The sequence below is a fragment of the Onychomys torridus genome, chromosome 6, assembly GCF_903995425.1.
Source record: "Onychomys torridus chromosome 6, mOncTor1.1, whole genome shotgun sequence".
In the NCBI taxonomy this organism is placed as follows: domain Eukaryota; kingdom Metazoa; phylum Chordata; class Mammalia; order Rodentia; family Cricetidae; genus Onychomys; species Onychomys torridus.
Genome location: NC_050448.1, coordinates 130,884,344 through 130,898,796, shown reverse-complemented (window position 1 = coordinate 130,898,796; position 14,453 = coordinate 130,884,344). Strand labels below are relative to the sequence as shown.

Below are 14,453 nucleotides of genomic sequence, written 5' to 3'. Positions count from 1 at the left end.
AGCAAATCAGGAGGCAGGAATCGGTGGGGCTGGTAGGCAAGAGAAAGAAGAACAGGAAGCAAGAGGAGAGAGAAAAGGAGAAGGAGGGGAGGATGCCAGGGGCCACCCAGCCACATAGCCAGCCACAGAATAAGAAGGAAAGTAAGAAATATGGAATAAAAAAGGTAAGAAGCCCAGAGGCAAAAAGTAGTTGAAGAGAAACAGGATAACTTAAGTTAGAAAATCTGGCTAAAAACAAGCCAAGTCAAGACTGAGCATTCATAAATAAGAATAAGTCTCCATGTATTTATTTGGAAACTCAGTGGTGGGTCTCCAAAGAGTTAAAAAAAGCCAAACAACTACTTTATATTGTCTAAATCTTTATGGGTATAAATAATACATTGATGAAACCTGTATTTTGAAAAAGAAAAGTAAACAAAATTGAGAAATTGTTTTAATAAGGTAATTAGGAAATACATTATAATTTAAAATATGAAGTTGGGTAATTGAAGTATATCTTAATAAAATTCAGCAATAAAGAAGGAAATTAGAAGAAAAAACTGAAAATAGCTTCATAACTTTTCATCCTCTAAGCCTATAGAACTGTACAGTCTTCGAAGACTTTAGCATGGAAGAAGTCAGACAGCTTTGATTCCTTTTCAGGCACATGGATACATAAGGAGCCTTTGAGTGCAAAGTCAGCCAGATTTCATTATAATCAGTATGAAAAACACTTGAAACCCTCTTCTCTTTCAACTTGAACACATTTATACCCAGACCCACCTTGTGTAGAGCACATCTTCTAAGTATTATTTCAAGATTTTTTAAATAAAAATAGTGGCAACAATTTATGGTTATCAGATGTGAGCTGGCATTGGCTCATGCTGACTCTTTCCTAAGAGACTTAGAGGTATAATTTGTCCTAATAAATTCAACCTTTGCTTTGGCCTCCTCTAGTCTTGCACAGGCTTTTTCAAAGATGAGTGTATCAATAACAAATTTCTCTTCATAGTGTCTTCTACGAATTTCTTCAGCCCTATGCGGAAAAAGGAAGAGTAAAATGAGATAGTTGTAGATTACTAAAACTATATAAATGGGGCTGCTATGGATACATTCAGTTGTTTTTCAAACAGACATTTATAAATGGAGAAGGGACAGAGCTCAGTCTACATAAAATTATTACATTACTAAAAGATATTAAATTCATGTTATACTAATATTTATGAGATTTCCATTGCAAAAACCTGAGAATCCTAGCACAGTTCTGTTTAGATTTCCCCCAAAGCAACCAAACTGCCTGTGTTATGAAGATCAGAACTTCTCTCCAAGAGTCAGGAGGTCCATGGTTTCTTTCACACTTCTGCAAGCAACAGGGTGTCTTCCCTCAGAATTTCTTTGTTATAGCTCCCCACCCACCCAGTACCTTAGCATGTAACTGTATTTGGAGATCAGACTTTCGAGAAGCAACTGAGGTTAGATGAGATCATGTGGATGGGTTCATATCCAACACGGCTAATGCTCTTATGAAAAGAGGAACACATACTAGTAATGTGTGTTCAACGAAGAACACATGTGAAGACACTATAAGGTGGAGGCCATCTGTAGTGGAATGAAGAAGCTAAGGAAAACCACATCTATGTGCACTTCCAAGTCAGAGCAGTCAGAAAATAAGTCCCATTTACTTAGGCTGTTCAGTCTATAGTATTTTGTTACAGCAAATCCACTGGACAAATCCTAACATATTCTAAGTTAGAAAGACCTAGATCAGATTACTCTAACATACCCAGGAAATGTCAAAGGATAGAAGAAGAAGTCATTCATTCATTTTCAAAGTACGACAGTATCTCCACATGTTCCAAACAGAAATAAGAATAAATAGAAAGATACCCTCAAAAAAAGTGCAGGGTAATTTAAGAGAAAGATACGGTGACTACTTGCAACAAAACTCACCAAAACAAGAAACTTATTACAGAATAACACAAAGTAAGGTAAGAAGTGTGGTAAATGTTGATAATGCAGCCTGTAACATGAGAGAAGACAAAATGAGATTCAAACATGAAATAACCTTTGAGACTTAAAAAATACACATTTCCGGGCAGGCAGAGAATTAGAGACAGATCATTTTTGTCAGAACTATTTTGTATATCATGAATGGCTAAAATTGAGTCAGATAGAGCATCTTAACACCATAAGTTCTGAGAGCTGAAAGACATCACTCTGATCCATTCAGTTCTGGGGAAAGTCTCAGTTTGATTCGTGAAGTACTACATTTCTACACAGGTATAATCAGAAATCTGGACTTAGGGAGTGGATTAGAAAGTTGAATTATAAGCTTGCATTTTACTTACTGGATTTGGGCTGAGTTCTTTAAATTTGCTCTACCTCATCTTTAAGAAATAGGTAATTTAACTCATAGGGTTCATTCAATAAAAGATAAAACAAGTTACACATTGTAAATTCTTTGAAGGTGGCCTACCATTTAATGAGTTCCTTTACTGGATAGTTAATAGAAGGTTTAGAAAGAGGCATCAGATTAGAGAGGGTGAGAGAGAGGTTACAGTTCTCTTTGGAAACATTGATCATCAGGGCTATCTGTGGGATCCCTCTCAGAGAGCTGAAAATGGAGAAACTGTGGCAAGCTATAGCAAGCCAGGTTGGACAGCAATCCTTTGGTATATAAAATCCATCTATGAGATTTAAGGAATGTAATTTTGGATGCATTATTTAAATTGCTTATGTCTGCTTTCTTTATCATTATGAAGAGGACAGTCCAGCTTAGAGTTTTAGTAATAAGCAATTGAACAGAACAAGTACACAGTACAGGAGCAGAGATTCTGTCTGGCATAAGCCCCACTTCAAACTCCAGTGCTGAAAAAAGACGTGGTTACTATTTGATAATCACTCAGCTGAAGTTAGCTGCTCTGTCCTCAGTCTAGAAAACAGATAATGCACATAGCTGGCCATGTAGCAGAGTATAAATCAAGGCAAGGACAACTGTAAACACTCAAAGAAAAGCTAAGTGTAGAGAAAAGAAAGGTGTAAGTCATAGGAGTATAATGAAATCATAACTCTAAAAGGTAAAAATAATGAACTATGAACAAATATTAATACAATAATTATTTAAAAGAACTAGTGAGTGATCAATACACATTAATCAATTGTATTTGGACATATTTCCATCTAATAATTGGAAAAGGAAAGCTAATTCTACCCATCACAAAAAACAGGCATACTTATTTATGGATGTTTAAGAAAAGCTACAGAAAGTCTATACCAGAAATGATGTTTCTGCTTTGAAAAGCTGAAGGTTGGCCCACTTGGATAACCCAAGATAATCTTTTTAATATGGACTAACTAACACCCTTACACACATGTGAGGAGTCCCTTCCACCAACATGTATACCAGCATGGCCACTCAGCATTGCCACCTCTCTGGGGACTGGATTTTGGTAACCTTCTTCTTGTGTTCAATGATTCTAACAGAGTTCTCACATCAAATATAATATTGGCAGTATTAAAGAAGGTAGAAACAAATTGTAAATTTTACCATGGTAAACAATTTGGAGACATTATTAAACTTCCAATTCTTCTCAAACCAAGATATCCATTTCACACAATTCCAATTTCTATACCAGGAACATTCATAGTAGGAACTAACATGCACTTTAAATAAGAAAATGGAGCCTTACCCTGATAGCAGATACAGAATGTAGAAATAATCTATGCCACATAGAATTTTCTGTATATAGATGTAATATGCGGAAGGAATTCAAACTTGAGGGCTAATGTTCCTTTAGGAAAAAAAGTAGCCTGTTGGGAAGTCGAGGATACAGTTGTGTTTGTATCTGAGGCTTTACATTTGGTGAAGGCTTGAAGCTGTTTTTGTCAGTGGTAGGAGAAATAAGGAGTAACTGAGTGATAGGTGAAGTTAGGTTTATAAAAATCACAGGGTAGTAATTTTGTCTAGCTAGTGAAGTTTGACTGACAATGGAGATACTTGGAATGACCATAGGCTGAAATTGGTAGTAGAAGACAACACAGAGAAGGGATACAGAAATATTAGACAGAATGCATGTAACAATCTGAAGAATGTGGATCCTAAGGTAGACAGGAAATGCATAAGGTTGGCATTTGATAGATGAGTATCATTACATAATTTACGCATGCATGTGGTGAAGTCAAATGAATATTATGTTGATAGATTTTTATTCACAAATAACTATGGAAGAGTTTAACAGCTCAGAGATAGAGCAGTTCCTAATGAATAGAGGTCTTTTATGTGTATGTAAAGGTAAGTTATTACCTAGTCATTAATGTGAAAAGTGCTTGGAGCATCTTTTACATTAATATGTTCTTGTCATGAAAACAGCAATGCTGTCTTATCAATTTGAAAATTATAAATATACAAGATGCTATTTAGAGAAAAGCTTTATAAACTAAGACATAAAGACCACAATGAACACCAAGCAGTGGTGGCACACACCTTTAATCCCAGCACTTGGGAGGTAGAGGCAGATGGATCTCTGTGAGTTCAAGGCCAGCCTGGTCTACAGAGTGAGTTCCAGGACAGGCTCTAAAGCTACACAGAGAAAACTTGTCTTGAAAAAACAAAACAAAACAAAACAAAAACAAAAAGAAAAAACAATACAAAACAAAAATACCACAATGAATACTTCAGTTTGAATGTGAAATGTTCTCTGAGGGCTCATGTGTTTAACAACTGGTCCCAAATCTGGACTTTTTGTTTCATTTAGTTTGAGTATTTTTGTTTTGTCTTAATGGTCTTTTGCTTGTTTGTTTTGATGTGTGTGTGGTGTGTATGAGAGAGAGACAGACACAGACACACACACAGAGAATTTAAACAGGAATGGCCAGGGAGGTGAGGAGGACCAGGAGAAGGTTGGGAGAAGAAAGTGACATGATCAAAATAAAACATATTGTGTGGAAAGAAATGAAATGAGATGAAATTTTGAAGAAAAAGAATAAATAGGGTTGGGGATGTAGCTCAGTGGTAGAGCGCTTGCCTAGCAAGCACAGGGCCCTGGGTTCGATCCTCAGCACCACAAAAAAAAAAAAAAAGAAAAGAAAAAAAAAAGAAAAGAAAAGAAAAAGAAGAACTAACTAAACTGCAAAAAATGATAGGGAAATGAGATGATTATTTTCCACAATGTGTATTCTTTACATTATGGACAGAGAGTCTAAAGATGAAAGGAAGTCACACAGAGGCAATAGTCATCTACATGTCATGTTTCTCCCTGGAGAAAAGAGGGCCTTTTCATGCATATACAGACAGCATTTTATCACTCAGCAGATACCAGGAAGTGTTGTAATTTTCACCATAACACAGATAATTATGCTTCTATAGCCCTCCTTCACACTGCAGGCTTACTAGGTCCTGGCAAAGTGCATTGCAAAGAAAAATGAGTATAGTTGGAAGGGTCAGAAATTGGAGGGGCATTTGCTGTCTATAACAATGCTTGCTGTTATGGCAACAAGAGGTTAAAACTAAAAAGAAGTAAAAAAAGCAGAAGATTTAAAGAAGAGTCTAGATTAAAACAAAATATATTTCCTGAAATATCATTCAGAGATCAAATGTCCTGTGAACAATGGCAAGATGTCCACTTCAATAAGCAATTACAAGGTCAGAACTGTTGAGGGATGGGATGTGGTTCATACCTCAATTGTATGAAGTTCTGGCTTCAATTGCTAGCAGCACATAAACCAGGCATTATGCCACATATCTTAAACACTAGCCCTCTTGAGGTTGAGGCAGGAGCATCAGAAGTTCAAAGTCACTCTTTGCTACACAGTGTGAGGCCCACATGAGCTACAAGAGACCCTGTCTCAAACAAAGAAACAGAATCCCCCAGTTAAGATTTACAGATGACACAGAAAGAGTCCAGGTGAGGAGGGCAGAGGTACAGTCTCGGGGAGAAGGATCAAGTGAGTTCTTAGAGACTATGCCAGTTTCAATTAGAAGAGACACTGGGATAACAAAGATGGCTCTATCTCAGATGCCCCTTAGAAATCAGAAGACAGGGAAAGCATTCCTAGTGGGTAGAGAGGACCTGGAGTGTGCTGCCACACTGCCAGGAGCAGTGCAGCAGTGACTGATGTACAACTGAAAACACAGCATGTTTTCTTCAATGATGGTAAGAAATGGAAGAATAGTTCTTTTGCTCCCCAATCTTTGGTAACAAGCCAGCACATGATTTTCACCTTTTAGTTTGTTTCCGTTTTCCAAGTATAAAGTATCAAGCTATAGGGAAATATATGGATAGAATTCAGCACTAACTGTAAATTGCAGTGAACTAAGGGCTTGGTTGTGCCTTAGCTATGTGCCTACCTGAGCTCTTTCATTTGCCTCATCAAACTTTGTCTATATTTTTGTGTTTTCCTTTTTTCCTTAACATTCAGGTGCTTCACTCTTAAGTCACTTAAATTTTTCTTCATTCTTTCATCTTGAATGATTCCTTTGAGCAGAAGGGACCGCTCATTGCTGATGGTCTGCACCAAAGAATGGTCTGCAGCATTTAGCTTTTTTTCAGCTAGAAACATGGTTTTCCTCTCTCTAGCTTTTTCAAGGTAGGCGAGTTTTTCCTTCCAAACTTGACGTAAGCCTTTCTGGATCATCTCATTATCCTTTTCTATTAGTTTTTGTGTCATATACAAGTTCCTCCTTAAATTCTCTCTAACACTGAGCCTAGCTCTTTCCTCGGCAATTTGTGCCCTAATTACAGCTGTGGATTTTTCTGCTTGTTTTTCTTGGCGCTTTTGTTCTGAATGATATTTATCAAGATCAGTAAGAAGGTGGAGATTCAAGCCTGCGATTCGTGAAGTTACAAACTCTCTCCTTTCCCTCAGCTCCTTCAGTGTCACTCTCTGAATGGCCGGCTTTGGACGAGTGGCAGGAAGCTGCAGAAGATAATCTGGGAAATAATCTCTTTTCATCTCCTTCAACACCGCACCATACTTGAGTGATCTAGGGGGGTATAAAGGAATCTTCATGGCAGATATCCTAAACCCAGTGTCCACTTCTTCATCCTCAGAGTCAGCTTTAGACTCCTTCTCATCTATATCAGAGCAGACAGAAAAACAATGTAAGAGCTAAGCTTATTTTCTCTTCAAAAACCTTGGAAGCTACATAAAATACATTGGGAGGGATGTAATCACTCTAAGCACATTTTCCCCAGGTTTTAACTTGTGATATTGGACAAGAAAACCACATTATAGCATCTTCCCATTAAATGTACTTCATATGATTTGTTGTCCCATGTACTACCTCTCACAGTTATTTAACTTGCACAGCCTCAGTAGTATCACTTTATCTTACATGTGGTACTTAGACATAGTACTTATTACTAAGTATATAGTACTTGGGCAGTTTTTATGCACTTAGGCATAATGTTTACATACTCAGGAATATGTTTTATGGAGTTAGACATCATGTTTTCATATATCTAGACATTGATATCCATGTGAGGAGACCAAGCAATGAATACCGTTAAATAATAAATTAAACAAACAATTAAAAATGCAATATTTGAGGATACAAATCCAAGGTACCCAAAGTTAAATATAAAAATATGGCTAAAGCCAGACAGTGGAACCCATATTGGTGATGGTTGAGCCTCCCACTGTCTCCCTGAATACAGCAACTTTTCTGTATCTGTGACCCCCTCTTAACCCACAGTATTGCTCCCGAAACCACTCATGACTATCAGTTTACATTCCTGTAGTGGGGATTTTTTTTCATGCCTTTGTGCGAAAGAAAACAAACTTTAGTGTTTTCTCACAGGCAAGATGGAGGTTGGTGATAACTGCTAGCTGTGGGTCACATGTTACAGAAAGGAGCAGTAGTATAAGGAGCTGTCCTTATACAGACATACACCACATTTGCCCATCAGTGGGCCTTCAGGGTGCACTTATGTTTTATGCAGAATGTTATTTCTTCTACTGTCTGTTCAGACAGATTCTTTCCATTTTAATGCCTTTTCATACAGTATTTCTCTATAATCAATAAACAAGAAAGGATTCTTAAAGTCTTAGGTCAGTTTCTTCACCATGTCATGGTCACATGCCACCAAAGGAATGAACGGGTAACAAAGCAGACATAGGGATCTTCAGGGAGCTGCATCTCCTTGGATTTCAACTCTATCCTAATATTTACATAAAACTAATGTCAGAATGAGGAGTTGATTCAACACTCTAGCAGTTACAGTTGTTGGAAGGAAGGATGGAAAAATGGAGATACTAACTGGATCCTCAAGAGTAAAATAGCCTGAACTACTTAAAATCTTGAGAATGGAGCCAATCTGACAAGGTTAAAATCCTACTTCTAACAACATGTGGCCTAGGAATGTAACCTAATTCTCTAGTTTTCATACTTAGATAAAATAAGGTGTAATTAATATGCCTAATTCTTTTATACCTATCCATGTAAACCTGTTGACTCTTTGCTTCTGTTGTGAATATATTCAGGTTCTTTTTCCAGTTTTTAGTTATGTTTTTCTGTCATTGAATTACATGAGTTTGTTAAGTATTTTATATATCGTGGCATATCCTATATGCAATACGTAAATATTTTCTTCTATTCAATACATTATCTTTTTGTTTTATTTATTATATTTGTTATACAACAAATAGTTAATTTGATGTAGTCTCAATTTTTAATTGTGCTACCCATTATATATATATAAAGTGTTGGTAAGATTCCTGTCAAGAATAATGCCTTTGTGTTTTCTCTATAATAATTAAGTTTCTGATCAATTGCAAATTGCTTTTTTGTGAAAGATATAAGACTAGAATACTTTTTTTATTTTTTGAAGTGGAGATATCCATCTTTTCCAACTCTACTGATGATTAAGCCTGTTTATTCTTTGCTCATTATTTCAGTATCTTTGTCATTTGTTGGCACATGTGGCCTTTGGTTCATATCTGTGTGCATGATATGAGAGCTTTAGGAATTATTGTTATGCTTCTAAATACAACCACTCTACTTAGAGACAATTTATTTTTCATAAGAAGAGTCCAATGTCCTTCTGCAGGATTTAGGAATAAGAAGGAGATCATAAAGTTCAATAATAAATGAATATGGTATCTACGGAAAGCTTTAGTCAAAGAGAAGAGCTATCTCTACCATGACAATTATGAAACATTAACAAAAGTAATCTGAAATATCAGTTGTTCTTCTGTTCTGTTCTCTGCAGTCTAAAAAATAATTCAGTAATATTGACACTGCTCATGTTCTGCTTGTTTCCACAGATATTTCTAGGAGGGACAATCTCACAGCAGACTTCCAGCAAGACCCCAATGATGACAATATCAGTAGACATGCTAACACCCAACTTGAATATTCTCAGATTCCCATACCTACATAAAAAACTACAGGCAACTAATGACTGTTGAGAGAAGAAAAATTAGCCTCTTCCAGGCATGAGTCCCTGAACTGTTCATCTAATATGAAGTGGTCAAGACCTGAGATCATATACACAAAAAACAAAAAGAGACTCAGCATGATATATTTATGTTTGTGTGTGTGTGTGTGTGTGTGTGTGTGTGTGTGTGTGTGTATAATGATAATAAAGAAAGAGAAGCCATCAATCTGAGAGGGCAACAAGGGGGAAACATGGAACAATGGGATTGGAGGCAAGAGAAAGGACAAAATTATGTGATTATATTTTAATTAAAATTATATTAACAAAATGTTTCAATAATATTAGATTTCAAATTAACTTTCTATTTTTGAATTAATGAAATGATAATAAATATGCTTCAAGAGAACTGGACTAAAGGTCACCTGTATATACACATGGAGGGAATAAACAATAGCAGCTGGGGCACAACCTTTGGCTGTGAAGGGCACTGACATAAAATAACACATGAACTGTCATGTTACGGTGCACAGAAGAGGAGGAGAAGTGACTTTAGCACATTTTGTTCTGACCTCTGACCCAGGCTGAGTGCAGAGAAATGCCTGAAGGTACACTGGTGCAGATTTCTCAGACATTGCTTGACACTGCTAGTGAAACAGCCTTTTATTCAGCTTACTGCATCATGGGGAATAGGATTCACATAGTTCAATTTAACACTCCTCACTCATATAGTATTTTTTTTAATTTAGAGTAAAAAGAATTGGCATTTGAAATGTAACCTTAGAAATAACAGCTACTTCACTGATTTAAATAGTAGTCTGTATATTACATAAAAACCAGATATTATCATAATTTCTAGCTGTGCTGAAACACCACAATAGGGTAAAATACCACGGTGGAAAATTGAGCATGTCCACAGGTGTCCCCTGAAACTCCTGAATGTACCAAGAGTCCTTTAACACTCACCAAAAATGAATGTTTTTTTCTTGCCCTTAGGTTAAAGCAACCATCTTTAACAAAATGTAGTAACAAAAATGGAAAACTTTCCTGTTGTAAGAATTATGCTTGTTTTCTCATGGCCGCATTAAGGAGCACAGATCTGCCCATTACGATTTCAACAGGTAAAATAAGGGACCATGAAAGGCTGCCATCCCTGCCAAGGAGACATGAGGCACATGAATCATTGAAGGACTAAATGAAGCCCTCCAGGCCTGAAAATAGAAAAAATTTGCAAAGAAACCTTTTCCAGTTTATCACATTCCTTTACCATAAAATCATTCATGAGTCAAATATGATGGGAAAACTTTTTACTTTTTTCCCAGCTTTTTCTAAAGAAGAGGCATAAAAATTATCCATAAAATAAAATGATGAACTATTACTTTATATTGTTTGGCTGTGTAACAAAGAGACATTGACATATCTCACTCCATGTCTGAGAATTTGAACTCATACGTTATTTTTAAAATAGGAAGTTAGGCCTAGCTGACAAATGTGATTCTCCCCTAGAATCTAACAACTGTCTAAAGTGCAAATAAGGATGAGACAGGCATGTCCTCACCCTATTTGCTCTGCCTCTAGGTAGTCTGTTATGGCTTTCTTGTCATTTGATATTCGGTTGGAATACGTGAGAAGATATGTGACATTTTGAACAGCTTGTTTCTGTAAAGTGGAGTACCCAGGATGGCTGTACATCTCTTCTTAAACAAACATCTTCAAGTAACATTTATAGAAGGACACTGCTGTGGAATGTTGTTCTGTACACTGTGAATATGTGTTGCTCTGATTGGTTGATAAATAAAATGCTGATTGGCCAGTAGCCAGGCAGGAAGTATAGGCAGGGTAAGTGGATGAGGAGAATTCTGGGAAGAGGAAGGCTGAGTCAGGAGTCGCCAGCCAGATACAGAGGAAGCAAGATGCCAAGGCAGAACTGAGAAAAAATACCAAGCCACATGGCTAAACTTAAGAATTATGGGTTAAATTAAGTGTAAGAGCTAGTCAGTAATAAGCCTGAGCTAATGGCCAAGCAGTTATAATTAATATCAGCCTCTGTGTGTTTACTTAGGGGATGTGAGTGGGAGAGATTTGTTCTGACCGCCAGCTGGCCAGGACACAGGAAAACTTCCAACTACTGGACACCTCAGAGGCCCAATGAAGCAAGTTCCAATTACAAATGAACACAGTGTTAGAAGTCAGACAGAACCTTCAAAGATCAGATATATTTACAGTCTCTGACAAAACATCTTGGTTTCTTAATTGCCACCTAATATCATATTACAGCTATTTTTTCTCTTTCTTCTGAATTATTTATTTCTACTTCATGTCATAGCAATTCAGTCTGATGCATTAAGTATCTCACTATTTTAATTTCTTTCTAAATAATGGTCCTGGTATATTCAAAACTATGTGGACATTTATCTAGTCTTGGTTCTCAGTTCTCTATTTCAGTGTTTTACTAGTGTAGAAGACATCAATTTCTTCCCCCTGGCAGCCACTGAAAATGTCATATTATCTCACTGAAGAACTGGATAGTATATTGCTTTGTAAAATTAGTTTAATTGTATGCACTAATTTCTCTGTCTATCCTTCAAGACATGTATCTATATTTTAGCATAATTCATACACAAAGGTAGCAAACAAGATATTCCTGCTCAATTCCTTCTAGTTCCTAGTTCTTACTTTTCTTGTAAACTTTAGTTTTCCTTTTATTTGAGAATTGTACCAATCTCTCTTAAATCCAAAACCTTTTTCTGTGCTAACCATAACCATTAGATGACAAATGTTCTCATGAGAAAGTACATGAAAAACTGAACATTTATTGTTCAAGTGTTTTTTAATGAAGCAGGAGAATGACACATTAAGAAATGCATCGTATCTGGTCTCAAGAAACTTCCCTTGAAGCAGGATAGGTGACAAGAAGAACTTCAAATGAAGACCATTGTTGTAGTGCAGATGAGTACTGAAGGTCACATGATTCTATTTAGTGGAAGAAGAATTCTTTTAAAAATTATTTAAAAGAGAACAGTCAGCGCAGGCAGTGATGAACATTCTACAAGAAAAGATGAACTACATTAAGGTTACAAGGCAGAAAACTGCAAATCAATCAATAAAAAAGTGGCAGTTATTGTTGCCAGAGAAAGGAAGCAAGGTCAGATGTTGTACAGCATTCTAGGTCACAGAAAATGGTGGTCTGTGCAGCCACATAAGTACAGAAGATATTTGATTTGTGGCATTTTACAATAAGGAGAATAGATCTGAACATGGATCACAGACTATAAGAGGGTAACTGTTTAAGAGACAAGATGGTTGTTCAAACAATTTGTATTGATACACAGTAAAGCTACAGAATAATACAAATATGTGAAATGCTTCATATATAAAGCCAGAGGGCTTGCTGGTGAATTACATGGCACTACAACAAAATAAGTCATCAAATACTAATAATAGCATCTAGATTATAAATAGGTGGGCAATGATAGTCTGTTGGGAAAGGGAAGCATGGTAGGAAAATATGTTTAGTAAACTACATTAAAATGCATGCAGTGTACTGTTCCCACAGTGTATAGTGTCTGTACTTAAGCTTATACGTGAACGTTCTACTAATTAAAAAGCCTAAGTAAATTTATTTCCCCCAAACATCTTCTAATTTTTTTATTAATAGAATATATTTCAAGTTGTTGTCTTCTTACAGTAAGAATATTCCTTTGAACTAACACAAATTGTTCATATTTTCACACTTGTTAATAAAACCTGAAGTCAGGAGGTAGCAGCTCACAAATGCAAGACCAGCCTGATCTGCAAAGTAGGTTTCAGGCCAGAGAGGAATGCGCAGTGAACACCATTCCCCTCCCCGACCAAATCTCAGAAACAAAACAGAAAATCCTATGGGAAACTGACACTTCTGTGGAATTATTAGATTAGAAAAATCAGAGAAAGGTTGAAGCATAGATTATTGTTTCACAGTTTGCACGAACTATTTCCATGACACTGCTACACATGGGTTTACTTTGAAATGGTGTACTAACAGAAAGGCATTTGATAAAGGGACTGTTCTGTTTTGACCATAGCTGTACTTCTCTACCCAAGAGCCAAACAACCGGGTGCTATTGTACCTGGTTTTCCATCATTTCACTAGTTTTCTGGTCAGTAGACCTCTGGGACACAGAAGCCTGTATCATTTATGGCTGAAAGACCCCATTTGATCATTCTGGATATATTACAGATTTATAATCCATCTTTGATGTGCCAATGGGTCTCACCTTATTTAAGATCAAGTAATTATGCCACAATCCTTCACAAATGGATGTGAACTGGCTATTATTGTTGGCAAATTCTCTAAGGATGGGGACAAGGCCCTAAATAGTGCACAGGGTTTAGAGTATTATTGATCATAAGAGAAATAAAGAATAAGGTAAATAAGGGCAGATGAAGGAATAAGATAAAGAAGCCAGTAGTACCAACTTCTATAATTTACAGAGTACTTTCTGTTCTTTGAGGTGTGAAAATACAATCAGTGATACTGACTCACACCTGCAATTTTCTGCTTTGTAATAACACAATAGGTTGTCTGTGAAGTCTTCCCCTAGGCTCATTACACATGCATTTGCTGTAGTATAGACAGGTTATCTATGATATGAACAATAAAATTAAGACTATCAAAAGCTAAAGTTACAGAAAACGTCACCCTCTATTCATAAAATAGCTGTTCTGTGACAGACTTTCACCAGGATAGAAAGTTAGGTACAGGACTGATTTACACTGTTCAGAAGTTCTCTCTCTCTCTCTCTCTCTCTCTCTCTCTCTCTCTCTCTCTCTCTCTCTCTCTCTCTCTGAGTGAAGGGGTATGTGTACATGAGTGTGCAGGGACCACAGGAGGTCAGAGGCCTTTGAGTGCCTGGAACTGGAGTTACAGGAGATCAAGAGTCACCCAGTGTTGGTATTTCCAACAGAACTGTAGTCCTCTGCAAGAGCAGTGCACAGCCTTCAAATTTCAATTCTTCTGCCCAGCCCACTCAGTTGTCTACTTTTGAAAATTATCCCTTCTGTAGAACTATCCAAGATCAAGTTTTTCAGTAATCTTTTAGTGAAACTATTACTCATTGT

At 36.6% G+C, this 14,453-nt stretch overlaps 1 protein-coding gene across 3 annotated transcripts in view; it reads right to left on the bottom strand.

Annotated features, from left to right (window-relative positions):
• Positions 1-289: 289 nt before the first annotated feature.
• The window catches only part of Lrriq3 (leucine rich repeats and IQ motif containing 3), a 116,591-nt gene continuing 102,427 nt past the window's right edge, over positions 290-14,453 (bottom strand). For all 3 annotated transcript variants that reach the window (XM_036190398.1, XM_036190400.1, XM_036190399.1), the window contains 2 exons: positions 6,326-7,052; positions 290-1,015 (listed from right to left, as the gene is read on the bottom strand). In XM_036190398.1, coding sequence (XP_036046291.1) covers positions 859-1,015; positions 6,326-7,052 — 884 coding nt within the window. In that variant the 3' untranslated portion in view covers positions 290-858. The remainder of the gene's footprint in view (positions 1,016-6,325; positions 7,053-14,453) is intronic.